The sequence below is a fragment of the Carcharhinus amblyrhynchos genome, chromosome 3 (genome assembly GCF_965287045.1).
Source record: "Carcharhinus amblyrhynchos chromosome 3, sCarAmb.v2.hapA, whole genome shotgun sequence".
Classification (NCBI taxonomy): Eukaryota; Metazoa; Chordata; class Chondrichthyes; order Carcharhiniformes; family Carcharhinidae; genus Carcharhinus; species Carcharhinus amblyrhynchos.
The window spans coordinates 14,311,212-14,328,889 of NC_137326.1; the positions used below are offsets into that span (position 1 = coordinate 14,311,212).

At 43.0% G+C, this 17,678-nt stretch overlaps 1 protein-coding gene across 2 annotated transcripts in view; it reads right to left on the minus strand.

Moving 5' to 3' along the window:
* Window positions 1-17,678, minus strand: part of LOC145335908 (copine-9-like) — a 374,645-nt gene that overhangs the window by 84,229 nt on the left and 272,738 nt on the right. Inside the window, exons 8-9 of one of the 2 annotated variants that reach the window (XM_080181652.1) lie at window positions 5,026-5,129; window positions 2,917-3,340 (exon numbers count right to left, since the gene is read on the minus strand). In XM_080181652.1, the coding sequence (XP_080037778.1) occupies window positions 3,310-3,340; window positions 5,026-5,129 (135 nt within the window). In that variant the 3' untranslated portion in view covers window positions 2,917-3,309. Of the gene's footprint in view, window positions 1-2,916; window positions 3,341-5,025; window positions 5,130-17,678 lie in introns of those variants that run through there. The other variant, XM_080181645.1, reaches the window with a different exon arrangement.

Consider the following 17,678-nt stretch of genomic DNA (forward strand, 5'->3'; position numbering starts at 1 on the left):
ATCAGACTCTCTAGAGGACCATAGAAGACGATGAAGTCACTCGTGGCTGGACATGCTTAAATAAAGTGGAATTTGCCACTGCTGTGTGTATTTCTGGTCACTGAATTACAAAGTAGATGGAGAGGAACTTGAGAAGCTGCAGTGAAGATTCAGAAGGATGCTACCAGGAATGTGTGAGGATATCAGGCAAAGGTTAAACATAGAAACATAGAAGATAGGAGCAGGAGGAGGCCATTTGGCCCTTTGAGCCTGCTCTGCCATTCATTATGATCATAGCTGATCATCCAACTCAATAGCCTAATCCTGCTTTTTGCCCATAACCTTTGAACCCATTCTCCCCAAGTGCTATATCCAGCCACCTCTTGAATACATTCAATGTTTTGGCATCAACTACTTCCTGTGGGAATGAATTCCATAGGCTCACCACTCTTTGAAGAAATGTCTCCTCACCTCCGTACTAAATGGTCTACCCTGAATCCTCAGACTATGACCCCTAGTTCTGGACTCCCCCACCATCGGGAACATCCTCCCTGCATTTACCCTGTCTAGTCTTATTAGAATTTTGTAAATCTCTATGAGATCCCCCTTATTCGTCTGAACTCCAGCAAAAACAATCCTAACCTAGTCAATCTTTCCTTATACATCAGTCCCTGGAATCAGCTTGGTTGTTAGACTTTGATAGACAGGATCGCCTTTTTTCCTGAAAAGGAGGGTCAGATGACCTAACTGGGATATTTTAAAAAGTGATAGATTTTGATTGAATGGACACAGAAGACATGTTTCATCTTGTGGAAAAAAGTATAACTAGAGGCCATCAAATTCGAGTAGGGAGTTCAGAAGACACTGAAAGGCATAGATTTTCAGAGTTGTGGAGCTCCCTGACTTATCAGAAAACTTCCATATCCACAAATCTCACTCCCCTTCTGACAGGTTCTACTGTCACCAGGAGAGGAATGGATGCAGATTGTGACTCACACATAGAGGAAACCTGAGCTCTGCAGAACCACTCAAATTCATTAGCAAGATCCAATTGTTCCTCATTTCTGAGTTCAAACTGACCCCATTGTCGCTCGAGTGAAGGCCATTTTTTGCACTGTGTATTATAATTTTTTAGAGTAGACATATATCCTTATGAAGAGCAAATTTGGACTGCACAACAGTCAAGCTTCAAATTATTTCAATGGCCATTTTGGAGGAAAAAACTGCCAGGGAGTTGAAAAAAATCTGTACTTGTAGTTTCAATAGATGTTGACATAAACCTAAATGCTACCTTTATAGCATTATTACTATATGCCTGCTTCCACAAGCTTTCATTCTCATGGTGGGGGATGGAAAGTTCAGTTTGATTGACAGCTCAAAGAGGTTGTTAAGGAATTAGATACCTTTGCTGTGGTGTTATGAATATAAATGTTTGGTGGTTATAAGGGATTAAGTACTTGAGGGGGCTTACATGTATGAATGGACTATTTTGAATGAGGATTTTTTCACATATATATAAGATACAAGAAGCTAGATAACCATATGAGGCAGAAGGGAAAAGAGAGTTTTGATGTACTTCGATGAAGAATGAGGGGAGGGGACTTAAGCAGAGAATAAACACTGGCATAGGCTAGTTGGCTGAATGGCCAACCACATTATGTTGTATATTCTATACAACCCTATTTGATTTGGCAACATTCAGTCTTGGATGTAATCTCATGAAGAGATGCTGATCATTTGGGAATGAGGTGAGGAGAAACATCTTCATTCAAATGATTGTGATTGTTTGGAATTCTGTATCCAGAGAGTTGTGGATGCTCCAAGAAAAATACTTCCAAGGTTCAGATGAACATATTTTTAGTCTCCCAAGAAATTAAGAGGTGTGGGGAGTGGATAGGAAAATGGAGTTGGAGCCCAAGATTAGCCAATATCGTAATGAATAGTGGAGCACGCTCGATGGGCTATATGGTCTACTCCTGCTCTTATTTCTTGCACTCTTGATTTGAATGCCAACTGCCTGCACTCAATGGAGGAGTTCAAGGAGTTTGGGATATTTGGGCTTCATCAGGTAGAATGTTCAGGTAAGAGAATGGTATGATCATTGGGGTCTGGAGAAGGAATAGGTCTTGGAATGCGATTGAGGTGGGCGAGCTAGCAGGTCGGGAAAGACCACACGGTATTATCGACTGAACTTCAGACTGTGATCAGTGGGGGGGTGGAGGCAGGGATTTTGGTGCTAGGAGGTCAGTGATTGGCTGAGATGAGACTGGGGGTTGCCTGGAGGTCGGAAATGGGGGTGATGGCAGAGTTGAGCACTAACATTTTTTTCATTTGGTGCTGCTTAATGCTTGTTTACATGAAGCGTTCAGCATGTGTCAGCTGCCCCAGTCATAAACCAAAATGGCTAGAGGAGGCAAAGTAGACATGTGAGGCCTGATATTTTCCATCTGTTAATGGCCTAATGCCTCCTTCTGGTATGGGTAAATGGTCCCTCTTGTTTGCACCTTGCTAAGCTGATGTGTGGTGTGGCTCACACCAAAGTTGTGCACCTGAGGTGTTGATTCCAATTTGTGGCACTGAAAAACTAGGGGATGTGGTGGCATAATGGCATAGTAATCCAGATAAAAACAGAAGTCTGATCCTTCATCATCTAGACTCAAAATGAAGGCTCTATTCTCTCTCCACAGATGCTGTCACATCCATTGAGATTTTCCAGCATTTTCTGTTTTTGTTTCAGATTCCAGCATCCGTTGTATTTTGCTTTTATGTTAGTAATCCAGAGACCCATCACAGCAGAGGGTAACATTTGAATTCAATAAAAACCTGGAATTAAAATCTAACGATGATAGTGAGATCATTGCCTTTTATCATTAAAGACCCATCTAATTCATTAATGTCCTTTAGGGAAGGAAATCTGCCACCCTTATCTGTTCTGGCCTACAGGTGACTCCAGGTCCACAGCAATGTGGTCTAAATGGCCGAAAGAAACCACTCAGTTCAATGGCAACTTGGGATGGGCAATAAATTACCACATCCCCTGAACAAATCGGAACTTGTAATCCATTTATGATGTTGTTCCATAAAGATAGCACATCAACTTTCCCCTTGGTAATAGGAGACTTGAGAGAGAGAGAGAGAATATAGCAAACCTGAGAGATACAGCACAGTGAAAACAAATCCAAGACAGAGAAAATACAGGATTTCAACTCTGTGATAGTAAAGCTGACAGGATTTAGGTGCAGACACAGTGAAGACATACCCGAGAGAAAGAGGGAGTTAGAGTGAAAGAACACTGATGAATAGAGATTTTTGGAAATGGTGATATTAAAACTAAACATGAGATACAAGGAGTACAGTAAACCTGAGTGAAAAAAAATGTAGAAAGGAAGAGAAAAAGACACAAACACAGTGAAATTCAACCCCTATATTTTCATGTGAATCACAGCTTTTTAGGTTATAGAAACATTTCACCAGGATAATGGTACAAACTGGCAGCTAAACTATAGCATCACATTTATGTTACATCCTATAAATATAAGGAAAACATGGGTAAAATTTATAACAGGGATTGTACGGTGCACACTGACAGCATTCCCCAATTCATACCTTTAGTACTGAGAAGTAAAGAAAGCCAATGAGGAAGAAAAGAAAACAAATATATAAGTGTTTGAGACCAATCGCTAGAAACTTGTTGGTTGCATCTATTTGTGGTGATTATCTCCTGTACTTTGAACACACAAAGAGGCGATGGCCTAGTGGTATTATTGTCAGATATAAATCAGTTAACATTCCGGTGACCTGGGTTCGAATGGCAGCTGGTGGAATCTGAATCCAATAAAAGTATCTGGAATTAAGAATCCACTGATCACCATGAAACCATTGTCAGAAAAACCCATCTGATCCACTAATGTCCTTTTGGGAAGGAAACCTGCCAGCCTTACCTAGTCTGGCCTACATGTGACTCCAGAGCCACAGAAATGTGATTGATTCTCAGCTGCCCTTGGGCAACTAGAGATGGGCAATAAATGCTGGCCAGCCAGTGACGACCATGTCCCATGAATGAATAATCTTAAAAAAAATCCTCTCATCTTTCCTATTGCCAAAAACAGGAAAGATAAAAAACAAAGGAGAGTAGTTTTTCACGTACTGCCAAGGCATTAATTTGGTGCAGAAGGTTTCATGTTCTTTATAGAACCTGCCTGATGTTCATTTTATTGATTTGATTACTGTCCAGGTAGCATTCTTTTTTAACATAGCAGTTGATCTGATTTGAGAAACGCTGCCTGAAAGGGTGATGGAAGTCGATTTAGGAGCACCATTCAGGAAATAATTGGGTAATTATCTGAAGGTCTATTCCAGGGCTACAGGGAAAGAATACGGAGTGGGATTAATTGGACAAGGTCCATTGCACAGCACCAGTGCCAACAGAAATCGTTGTGTCACACTTCCATCTCCTCTAGAGAGCTTGTGAGATATCTGGCCGTATTGTTAAATAGCTCACCCAATATATACCCCAGAGAGATGGCTCGCTGAGTTTATCCATCCAGTAGCTGAGTCATACATATCAGAAAGGTCCCAGGGTCGACCATGATCTGTTTTGAGTTAGCTTATCTCAGTCAGGAAGGCAGTACAGGCACTACAGTGATGTAATCAGCCAAGTTTCATCCCCTTAATCGCTATCCAGGGACCCTGCTGGAGGTGTTCCTGAGAAGGTATCAGATGAAGGCAGCAATGTGCTTGGCATTGATAAGCCCAACAATTCAATAGATGTCTATTCTTATATATTCAGAAAGATCACTTGGGAAAATTACTAGCGGGTGAAAAGCATTCATGGAGCAGAACCAGAAAGAAGTTGATATCAGAGGAAAAGCATGGGAGAATGGAAGAATAGAGGGAATTGTTTTGTTAAGACTCAGCCTCCAAATTCACTCATAATTATATCTGGATAAACCCCTTTGACTATCCATTTTTATTGATTATCAGTCTGCTTTGTTCAGACTTAAAAGTGTAGAATAAATAATTAATTCATTATATGTAATTACTTACGTTCCATCTTCATTGCTCCGGTAAAAGACCAAAAATGGATCTGATTTCCCAAAGAAATCTTTTTTGTCCAGTTTGTTCGCGCAGAGCTGCATGGTCGCAATGTCCTGTAACCACAAGATCTCTTATTAAAAAGTTTTTTACCTGGCATTTAAAGCATAGAAAGAGGCCATCAAACCAACTGGGCTGTGAGGTTGTTTATGTGCCATATGAATCTCCTTCCACCTTACTTCATCCATCGACATAACCTTCTATTGCTTTCGCCTTTGTGTAATTATCTAGCTTTGCCTTAAAAGGTTCTTAAATCTTCCAGAGTACATTCTGTAGCAACTAGGTCCAAAGCACTCAATTAGCAATCTCTACAACAGGGAATCCCAGACTTCAGTGAATTGAGATCTACTTTTTTGACAGTCTTCCCAACACGATCGAGCAGCTCAATCGTCCTTCCCTCTGCCACAGGAAGAGTCAACAATATTGCACAATATTGGCCTAATAGTGCCTGACTATGAATAAAAAGAAGACACATGCACCAAGAACACTCTTGCGCACTACTAAGCAAAGATTTCCTCCCTTAAAGGATATTAATAAAACAGATGGGTTTTTACAATTATCTGGTACTTCTAGCATCAATGGTTCCAGTATTTTAACCCAGTTTAACTAATTGAATTTAAATTTCCCAACTGCATAACAGGATTTAAACTCTTGTCCTCCATTTAGAATGTTATGGGTTCCTTAAATCACCAACATCAAGAACATCCAACAAAGACAGTTTGTTACAAAAAAAGAACTGCGGATGCTGGAACCTGAAACAAACACAGAAAATGCCAGAAAATCTCAGCAGCATCTGTGGAGAGAGAATAGAACTACCAGGTGTGTCTAAGTGCTGGGATCTGGTGCTGCATTTGGGTCTACTTCCCGTAACCTTTGGCTAGATAGTACATTATGGACGGAATCTCACCTGCCCGTCTGCCCAAGGTTTGCATGATCCCACTTAGAGATGCAATTCCATTTAGAGATGCAAGGACTGATTAGGGACAGTCAGAATGGCTTTATGAGTGGAAAATCATGTCTCACAAACTTGATTGAGTTTTTTGCAGGGGTAACCAAGAAGGTAGATGAGGGCAGTGCAGTTGATATTGTCTACATGGACTTTAGCAAGGTCTTTGACAAGGTACCACATGGTACTTTGTTGTATACGATTAAATCTCACGGGATCAGGATGAGGTAGCTAAATGGATACAAAATTGGCTGGATAACAAGAGGACAGAGGGTGATAAGAGAGGCCTGTGACCAGTGGTGTGCCTCAGGGATTGGTGTTGGGTCCACTGTTATGTGTCATTTATATTAATGATCTGGATGAAAATTTAGGAAGCATGGTTAATAAGTTTGCAGATGACACCAAGAGTAGTGGCATAGTGGACAGTGAAGAAAGTTATCCAGGATTGCAATGGGATCTTGATCAATTGGGTCTGTGGGCTGACGAATGGCAGATGGAGTTTAATTTAGATAAATGTGAGGTGATGCATTTTGGTCAATTGAACCATGGCAGAACTTACTCAGTTAATGGTACAGCATTGGGTAGAGTTACATAGCTCTTCGAAAGTGAAGTCACAGGTGGACAGGATGGTGAAGAAGGCATTCAGCATGCTTGGTTTCATTGGTCAGAACACTGAATACAAGAGTTGGAACATCTTGTTGAAGTTGTACAAGACATTAGTAAGGCCACACTTGGAAATACTGTGTAGAGTTCTGGTCACTCTGCTATAGAAAGGATATTATTAAACTAGAAAGAGTGCAGAAGAGATTTACCAGGATGTTACCGGGACTTGATGGTTTGAGTTATAAGTAGAAGCTGGATAGATTGGGACTTTTTTCCTCTGGAGTGTAGGAGGCTATGGGTTAATTTTATAGAGGTCTATAAAATAATGAGGGGCATAGATCAGCTAAATAGTCAATATCTTTTCCCAAAGGTAGGACAGTCTAAAACTACAGGCCACAGGTTTAAGGTGAGAGAGAGAGATACAAAAGGGTCGCAAAGGGCAATTTTTTCACACAGTGTGTGGTGAATCTCTGGAACAAGCTGCCAGAGGTAGAAGTAAAGACGGGTAAAATTTTGTCTTTTAAAGAGCGTTTAGACAGTTACATGGCTAAGATGGATATAGAGGGATATGGGCCAAACTCGGGCAACTGAGGCTAGCTTAGTAGTTAGAAAAAGGGGCGACATGGACAAGTTGGGCCGAAGGGCCTGTTTCCATGGTGTAACCTCTATGACTCTATGACCTGAGGCCAATGGAGAATGCCGTTCTCTGAGCCTCACCCGCCCTCGGAATCAGGGTGGGCATGCTGGCAAAATTCTGGCCTATACTTCAATCTTGACTTTAAGTCTGACGTTACTGTTAATTATGTTCAGAGTGGTAAAGATCTCACTCTTTCCTGCGGCGTTGTCAACATTGTTGCAATGGAGTGTTATCGGGGGTCTCTGTAACTTGACTGTTTTGGTTGAACTTTAATTCATTCACCTTACTGATGTTCCTGCACCTGGAGGATTGAACCACTGCCGTGTTGTTGACGGCAGAGGAAGGCAGTTGTGAGTTGGATCTGCAGCATTTAGCAAAGTGGTTCCATTTCCCGCATATGTTGCATCTTTTGCCATGTGCAAGAAAAGCTGCTTTATTGGATAGCAACCGGCCACTGCAGTTGGAGCAGGGCAACCTCTAGGATATGGAATACATTAACAAAGAGAATCTGTAAAACTCTGGAAAGGAAAGCGGGTGAAGATTTTATAATAACAAAAGGGGCGTGTGGGAAGGGTAAGGCAATACAACTAAATGAGCAACTCTTAAAAAGAGCGTGGACATAATGGCCTTTCACAATATAATTTCATGATGATTCCAAAGTCAGAGAAAGCAAGAGATGAAAGTCAGTGTCAGTATAAAAGGGTGTCAGAAAGACGTGTGAAGATTGCCATGATCTGATTGAATGGTGGAGTGGGCTCGAAAGGCTGAACTTGCTTATTTCTGCTCCTAATTCCAATGGTTTTTGGAGTGAGCATTTAACACACTGTAATGTTTCTGGTTTGTCGTGATGGTTATGGCATTCCAGCAGTTCAAGTTGCATCATCTTTTAGTGATGCCAGCCGCCCACAGTATTTGAATTAGTGTTCTGTCCCAGGATGTGATGATAATTCCATGCAAAATACATCCTGCAAAGACAAACCCAAATAATATACTGAGCCGTCTTACCTTGTGCCACCATCAGCACCTTCTTTAGCCCTTAATGTTACCATTAACTAACTCTCTCTTTGCCCTATGTCCATGACATCTTTGTCAATGGGCGGAATTTTACTGGCACGTCTGCCTGAGGTTCGTACAATCCCGCCCAATGCCAATGGAGAATGCCACTCTTGGAATCTGGGTGGGCATGCCGGCAAAATTCTGGCCAACCGCTCCTTAGCTCCGACCTCTCCTTGACCTTCTGTACTATCCTACCTCCTCCGCCCCTCTCCAACTATAAAATCCATTACATTGCCGTCCCTCTTCAGCACTGACTCTGTTTCTCCCTGCATGGATACGGCCAGACCCGCTGAGTTTATCAGGCGTTTTCTGTTTTTATTAATGCACAGAGCTGTAGGTTCTGAAAACCTATCAAATACTCCCTTCTGGGTTGAAGTGTTAAACTGGAAATAAACCTCTCAACGACATGTTATAGGGTAGAATTAATTTTCTTCAAATCCAAGTGAAGGACAGGACTACTGTGTGAAGTAAACAAAAAGAAGTGCTAATTGGATTATTATGCAACAGAAAATGGTATCTAATGGACTGGAATCAATGATTCAGGGAAAGGTTGCATCTTTGAGAGGAATTATAAATTATTCTCTCTTCTGTAAAAGCTAGCCACAGAATTTAAAACAACTCGCACAAAAATTGTTCGGCTAGGCACGATATTTTTGCAACATATCAGGCTAATGTCATGTTAATCAGTAAATTTCTAACTGATTCATTTTTGTGGAATTATTATTAGAGGCTCTAGCCATTAAGAAACCATCTAAAATGCTTTCATTTTTCCACTGGAACAGAAATGACTAAATTGCAAATCTGATAGGATATTACTTTATTTAATTCTGAAAGAATTTAAGAGGCAGAATGGTGAAAAAAAAATGTCTTTCATTGGTTGGCAGATCAGTTGCAATTAACACTGGCTGGGATTCTCTGACCTCGCCCACTGGCTGGATTCTCCAGTCCCGCTGCGGTGAATGGAGTTATGGCTAGCGCCAACGTTTCCGTTCTCGCTGGCAGCAGTGGCGGGGTGAGCGAGATCGGAGAATTCTGGCCACTGATTCAGGATTATCACATGAAGAATGAAAGGGGAAGTTGGAAATGTTTCATTCCCCCACAAAGGATTATTAGGATGTGTAACTACAGTAGCAGAGTCATTAGAATCCCATAGAATCATGGGATCTCTACAGTGCAGAAGGAGGCCATTCGGCCCATCAAGTCTGTACCGACAACAATCCCATCTAGGCCCTAACCCCATAATCCCACATATTTACCCCACTAATGTCTCTAGTCTACACATCCTGGGACACTTAGGGGCAATCTGGCATGGCCAATACACATAACACACACATCTTTGGACTGTGGGAGGAAACTGGAGCACCCGGAGGAAACCCATGCAGACACTGGGAGAACATGCAAACTGGTCTCTGGAGCTGTGAGGTAGCAGTACTAAACATTTTGCCACCATGCAGAGAGCTGAATTTAATCGCGCACCCAGAGAAAATCTGCAAAAATCTTACACTCATTAACCTGCAATTCTGAGCAGGTGAGCAGAACACCTTTTAGAAACTGCAAATATGCAGATTGGGCTCCAATACGGCTTTCAGGGCCTGACTGCTACTTAAGACAGCTCATAAGAACATAAGAAATAGGAGCAGGAGTAGGCCATCCAGCCCTTCGAGCCTGCCCCGCCATTCAATAAGATCATGGCTGATCTGTAGTGGCTCAGTTCCACTTTCCCGCCCTCTCCCCATAACCCTTAATTCCCTTGCCTACCAAAAACCTATCTACCCATGTCTTAAATATATTGAGCGAGGTAGCCTCCACCACTTCAACGGGCAGAGAATTCCAGAGATTCACTACCCTTTCAGTGAAGAAGTTCCTCCTCAACTCTGTTCTAAACTGCGCCCCCCCTTATCTTGAGGCTGTGCCCTCTAGTTCTGCTGTCCTTTCTGAGCGGGAAGAATCTCTCTACCTCTACCCTATCCATCCCCTTCCTTATCTTATACGTCTCTATAAGATCCCCCCTCATCCTTCTAAACTCCAACGAGTACAGACCCAGTCTATTCAGCCTCTCTTCATAGTCCAACCCCCTCAACTCCAGTATCAGCCTAGTAAACCTCCTCTGCGCTCCCTCCAAGGCCAAAATATCCTTGCGCAAGTGCGGCGACTAAAACTGCACACAGTACTCCAGCTGCGGCCTCACCAGTGCCCTGTACAGTTGCAGCAAGACCTCCCTGCTTTTATATTCAATCCCCCTCGCTATGAAGGCCAGCATCCCATTCGCCTTCTTGATCACCTGCTGCACCTGCAGACTGGGTTTTTGCGACTCATGCACAAGGACCCCCAGGTCCCTCTGCACCGTAGCATGCTGCAGCTTTTCGCCCTTTAAATAGCTCGGCGAAGCCAATGAACTTTGTGGCAGTTCACGAAGACCATGGAAACAGGGAGCTTCTTCTCAGCTAGGTAGGTTAGGCCTTTTTGCATCCAGCAGTCTTGCTGATGGTGAAAGAGCAACATGTACCATTTACAACATAAATGTACTTTGGGGATTAATACATCCTGTGCTTTCCACGATTCCCTTTGTCATTACTGAGTGTAAGCGTGAGTTACTTTGAAAGTGGCAGGAGGGAATAACTTTCTCTTGAAGCCAATTTGATCCGATCTGTCTGATCTCCACAGCTGATCCATACAGATTGCAAGAGAATCTGCCAGATCCTGAAATTGTTGTGCAGTCTCAACTTTACCTTTGATTTTTCACTCTCTCTCGCTGCCTGCTCCTTTATATATTTATTCTGAAGTCAATAAAATATTAATAGGAGAGCAGAACATGCATTACTTCTTAACCTCTGGGAAATGCTCTAACAATATCTGAGCCCTTCATACAGACTACTTGACGTCAGTCGTGGGCTTTTAAGTGTTGCACCATCACGTCTTTTTCCTTCCTCAATCAACACTGAGCACCCACAGGGTCAGGCTAATGAAACATAACAGCTTGGGAGAACTGCAAGTTTATACTCTCTGCTGCAGGTTGGGAGGCTCAGCTCATTAGCTACTGAAGGGGAATTATATGTGTAATTGAAAAACATCACAATCAAATCAAATCAGCATCAGGCAGGCATTATTCATTGAAGCTGGCGGAATCTCTGCAAGATGGGAACAAGCTTCTTTTGCCCCTGATTTTTGAAAGGTTTGCCAATCAAAGAGGGAGGTGAACAAATTGCCATAAGGTGCGGTTTCCCTTGCGGGGAACTCGTGGCAGCTTTTCAATAGGTCACCTGGCTATGACGGCAGAACGTCAAGTCTGCCCCAGCACAGAAGATAGCACCAAGCCCCCGGATACGTACTAATTACACCCGGGAACAGAAGATGTAGCGTGATTTCCTGTTGGCCTTCCAGCAGGGAATCCTTTGGTTCCCCACTCCGCCATGTGACTTAGTCCCGCTTGGGAGAATTCTGCTCCGAGTTTGAGTTTTTCTATACCCATGACCATTTAGTATCAGATTAAAAATGTTTATTTATTATTGTCACAAGTAGGCTTACATTAACACTGCAATGAAGTTACTGTGAAAATCCCCTAGTTGCTGTACTCCGGCACCTTTTTGGCTACACTGAGGGAGAATTTAGCACGGCCAATGTGCCTAACCAGCACGTCTTTCAGACAGTGGGAGGAAACCGGAGCAGCCGGAGGAAACCATGCAGACACGGGAAGAATGTGCAGACTCCACACAGACACTGACCCAAGTTGGGAATCGAACCCAGCAGCGTAACCACTGTGCCCCCCAATATAATTGTGTTGTATGATAAAAGGATTCAATAAGGTAGATACTGTGAAATTATTCTCTCTGGTGTGGGAATCCTAAGACAGGGGTGTAAAACGAGAGCTCAGAAATTTAGGGGTGAAACTGGGGAGCACACCTTCACATAAAGGGTAGTAGAAATCTGAAACTTCCTCCCTCAAAAGTTATGGATGCTGAGTCAACTGAAATTTTCAAGACTGAAATTGATAAAATTCTTGTACATAATTTCTCATAGGATGTGGAACAAAGGATAGATCAGCCATGGTCCATCTGAATGGCTGAACAGACTTGAATGGACCACTATTCCTATATTCATTGAATCACAGGATCCCTACAGTGCAGAAAGTAGGGCCATTTGACCCATTGAGCCTGCACCGACAACAATCCCATCCAGGCCCAATCCCCATAACCCCACATACTTACCCTGTGCATAAAATGAAAAAGAATGGCGAAAGTGAACATAGGCCCTTTAGCGGATGAGAAGGGGGATGTACTAACTGGAAATGAGAAAATGGCTGAGGCATTCAACAGATATTTTGTGTTGGCCCTCACAGTGTAAGATACAAATAACATGATAAAAAATTGATGACAGGAAGGCTATGGCAGGTGAGGACCTAGAAACTATCATTTTCACGAAAGAGATAGTGTTGGGCAAACTAATGGGGGCTAAAGGTAGGCAAGTCTCCTGGCCCTGATGGAATGAATCCCAGGGTACTAAAAGAGATGGCGGGGAAATAGCAAATGTAGTAGTGGTAATTTACCAAAATTTGCTGGACTCTGAGGTCATTCCCGCAGATTGGAAAACAGCAAATGTAATGCCACTGTTTAAAAAAGGAGGTAGACAAAAGGCTGGTAACTATAGGCTGGTTAGCTTAATTACTGTCGTTGGAAAAATGCTTGAATCTATCAAGGAAGAAATGGTGAGACATCTGGATACAAATTGTCCCATTGGGAAGAAGCAGCATGGGTTCCTAAAGGGCAGGACATGTTTGACTAATTCTTTGAGAACATTACATGTGTAGTGGACAATGGGGAACCTGTGGATGTGGTGTATCTGGATTTCCAGAAGGCATTTGACAAGGTGGCACACCAAAGACTGCTACATAAGATAAAAGTGTACGATGTTATGGGTAATGTATTAGCATGCGTAGAGGATTGATTAACGAACAGAAAGCAAAAAGTGGGGGTAAATGGATGTTTTTCTGGTTGGCGATCAGTGACTAGTGGTGTACCTCAGGGATCAGTGTTGGGACTGCAAATGTTTATGATTTACATAGATGATTTGGAATTGGGGACCAAGTGTAGTGCGTCAAAATTTGCAGATGACACCAAGATGAGTGCAGAGCAAAGTATGCAGAGGACATGGGCAAATGTCTGGCAGATGGAGTATAATGTTGGTAAATGTGAGGTCATCCATTTTGGTAGGAATAACAGCAAAATGGACTATTATTTAAACGGTAAAAAAATGCAGCATGCTGCTGTGCAGAGGGACCTGGGTGTCTTTGTGTATGAATCATAAAAAGTTGGTTTGCGTGTGCAGCAAGTAGTTAAGAAGGTAGATGGAATGTTTCCCTTTATTGCTAGAGGGATGGAGTTTAAAAACAGCAAGGTTACATTGCAGCTGTATAAGGTGCTAGTGAGGCCACACCTGGAGTACTGTGTTTTGGTCTCCTTACTTGAGAAGGAATATACTGGCACTGGAGGGGGTGCAGAGGAGATTCATTAGATTGATTCCAGAGTTGAGAGGGTTGGCTTATGGGGAGAGATTGAGTAGACTGGGGCCATACTTATTGGAATTCAGAAGAATGAGGGGAGATCTTATAGGAACATATAAGATATGAAGAGAATAGATAAGATAGAAGCAGGGAAGTTGTTTCCACTGGCAGGTGAAACTAGAACTAGGGGGCATGGCCTCAAAATAAGGGGAAGCAGATTTACGACTGAGTTGAGGAGGAACTTCTTCACATAAAGGGTAGTGAATCTGTGGAATTCCCTGACCAGTGAAGCAGTTGAGGCTACCTCATAGAATGTTTTTAAAGGAAGGATAGATACATTTTTGAACAGTGAAGGAATCAAGGGTTATGGTGAGCGGGTGGGTAGGTGGAGCTACGTCCACAAAAAGATCAACCATGATCTTATTGAATGGCGGAGTAGGCTCAAGGGGCCAGATGGCCTACTCCTGCTCCTAGCTCTTATGTTCTGTTAATCCCCCTAAACTAAGGGTCAATTTAGCATGGCCAATCCACTATTAAACTGATATTACTTAGGATCCTTCGTAGGTTGATACTCCTTAACCTGGCTGTTCAAATTCCTTGCATCTGTTGGGGAACCTCCACTTTGCTGGTCACCCGAGAACAAATTAAAACCTCCGGCAAAATTCTTCCCTCCTGACCAGTATGTCCCAGCTTTGATTCTTGACGTTTCTGTGACAAACACTTGATTTGCCACTGCTGCATCAGTTTTGAAGTATGCTTTTGAAAAAATTGCATTGGTTACTTGAATAATTCATATATTTATGACTATGTTTAGAGCAAATGCAGTCAATTCACAAAAGACAGCTGGATTGCTCGGTTTCAACTAGGGTTCCCTCAATCTGTCCTGCTGTGAGTAAGAGCAGGAATGGAAACAATATTTACATTCAGTCACATCAAACAAAAGAGTGAATTGGAGTTACGCCAGGGAATGGTGTATGTTAGTCAAAAGAAAGAAGCTTTAGAGACATTGGAAGGGTGAATATGGAAAACACTGCAACAAAGCATCAGAGATATGGGGCATAACTGAGCTCAAATATTCGACACAAAAGAGAAAGGAATTGAACAGATGCATGAGGTGTACAAGAAGTGGCAGTGGAGGACTTATAGAAACTTACAGCATTCAAATTTCTTTTACTCTTACTCAGTTTTTTTGTACCGCTGTTGTCCATCTGGTACACAGTGCTGTTAGGAAGTGAGCTCCAGGTTTTGGGCCCAGCATTGTGAAGGAACAGCAATATAATTCCAAGTCAAAGATGGCGAGTGGCTTGGAAGGGAACTTGCAGGTGGTGGTGTTCCCACGTATCCACCACCCTCATCTTTCTAGAGGATAGACGCTAAGAGTTTGGAAGGTACTGTTGAACGAGCCTTGGGATGGGTTGCTGCAGAACATCTTGTAGATGGCACACACTGCTGTGAATTGATGGTGGATGTGAGCATTGCTGGCAAGGCCAACATTTGTTGTCGATCTCTAAATGACCACTGAGATGTTGGATTCTCTGTGTGATAACTCCCCAGGACTTGCATGGGGAATCCCAGATTGACCTCCCTGTAGGACTTGTAGAATACGAGCTCCCTGATGATTGGTAATTAACCTACCAGGTGATACTTGTATACTGAGTCCTTTACAACGCAGGCCCCTGAGTAGGTCCAGTATCATATAATCCTAGTTGGGACCTGCTTGTGTCCATCACAGGCTTGTAAGTTTTCTTTACTTTTGTTTTGTGCAATAAAGCATTGTTTCTTCACAGCTGATCCCTGGAGTTATTATACTCCGCTTCTGTGCACTGCTGCAATCCATCTGGTACACAGTGGTGTTAAGAAGGGAGTTCCAAGTCTTTGACCCAGCATCGTGAAGGAAAAGCAATATAGGTCCAAGTCAGGCTGGTGTGTGACTTGGGAGGGAACTTGCAGTGGTGATGTTCTCATGCTTCTGCTGTCTTTGTCTTCCTAGGTGGTAAAAGCCATGAGTTTTGGAAGGTGCTGTTAAAGGAGCCTTGGGAAGAGTTGCAACAGTGCATCTTGTAGACGGTACACACTGTTACTGCTGTGAATAGAAGGTTGAGGGACTGAATGTTTAAGGTGATGGATTGGGTACCAATCAAATGGATTGCTTTGTCTTGAATGGTATTGAGTGTCTTGAGTGTTGTTGGAGCTGCACTCATCCAGGCAAGTGGGAGTATTCTGCATACTCCTCATTTATTTATCACTGTCAGTTGGGAAAATTCTGCCCTGAGTTTGAGTTTTTCTATACCGATGACCATTTAGTATCAGATTAAAAATGTTTATTTATTATTGTCACAAGTGGGCTTATATTAACATTGTAATGAAGTTACTGTGAAAATCCCCTAGTTGCCACACTCTGGCTTCTAGTTCAGGTACACTGAGGGAGAATTTAACACGGCCAATGCACCTAAACAGCACGTCTTTCAGACTTTGGGCGGAGACTGGAGGAAGCCCATGCAGATATGAGGAGAATGTGCAGAATCTGCACAGACAGTGATTCAAGCCAGGAATCGAACCTGGGTCCCTGACACTCTGAGGCAGCAGTGCTAACTACTCTGCCACCAACCTGATTTGTGCCTTATAGTGGTGGACAGCTTTGGGAGCCAGGAGGTGAGTTACTCGCCACAACATTCCTAACTTTTGATTTGCTCTTGTAGCCACAATATTTATATGGTTAGTCCAGTTCATTTCTGATCAATGGTATTCTAAGGATGTTGATGGGGGGAGGTGGGGGCGGCAGCGGCGGTGGGGGTTCAGCGATGGTAATGCCATTGAATGTCAGTGGGCGATGATTGGATTCTCTTTCGTTGGAAATGGCCATTGTGTGGCACTTACGTAGCGTGTATGTACTCATTATATACCTTCAGATTACAACCTAGAATTTTTGAGGGAAGCATAATTCAGGAGCCTCGAGTTAAGATTTCCACACTCTTGTTTGTGGCACCATTTACTCACAAGGTGGCAGTCTACTCCATACATTGACAACTGCAAACATTAAGAAGTGTATAAATTGGTGATTTGATATGCTTGAGGTTTCTTTGTCTGTTGTTTAATTTAAACTTTATGAACACATTGCGAATTTGTACACTAATATCACAAACAGTAATTTATAGTGCCTGCTGTGTAATGTGAGATAAGGCTGCCACCATTTTTATCTTGTAATAATGTCTCTGGTCCCTCAGTGCTAACAAATACCTGCTCTTTATTTACCCCATGTCTTCCTGGGACACAAGATGCTCGGGGGCTTGCTTGAAAATGAGTGTTGATTCTCAATTGCCAAATCTGCCTCCCTCCATCACAATTAGATGTGGGTGGGCCGACCACGCTCGGCTAATCCTGTGTACCTGCCAACAGCCAAGACCCGTGAGGATTTGGAGCTCGGCTGAAGAGAGTGGAATGGATTCCACGTGCTGAATTCTGGCCTTTAACGCATTGCCGCTGCCAATCATACAGATCCAGAAGTGACGGAGAGCAGGGAGGAGTTCAGAACGCGAAACAAGCAAAACATACACTACAGGAATCAACTCAAAAAGGGTAGGCACCTTTATGATGGATGATACCCACAGAAGGATGTTTGTGAACCTGTCAGCTCCGCAAGATGTCCGAAGCACAATCACTTCCTGGCAGCCACGCGGCACTGTGACTTAGGATGAAATCTGTGGTGCTTGGCACGGAAGCACAGTGGCTAGCACTGCTGCCTCATAGTGCCAGGGACCCAGGTTCGATTCCCGGCTTGGGTCACCATCTGTGTGGAGTCTGCATATTCCCGTGTCTGCGTGGGTTTCCTCCCACAGTCCAAAAATATGCGGTTTAGGTGGATGGGC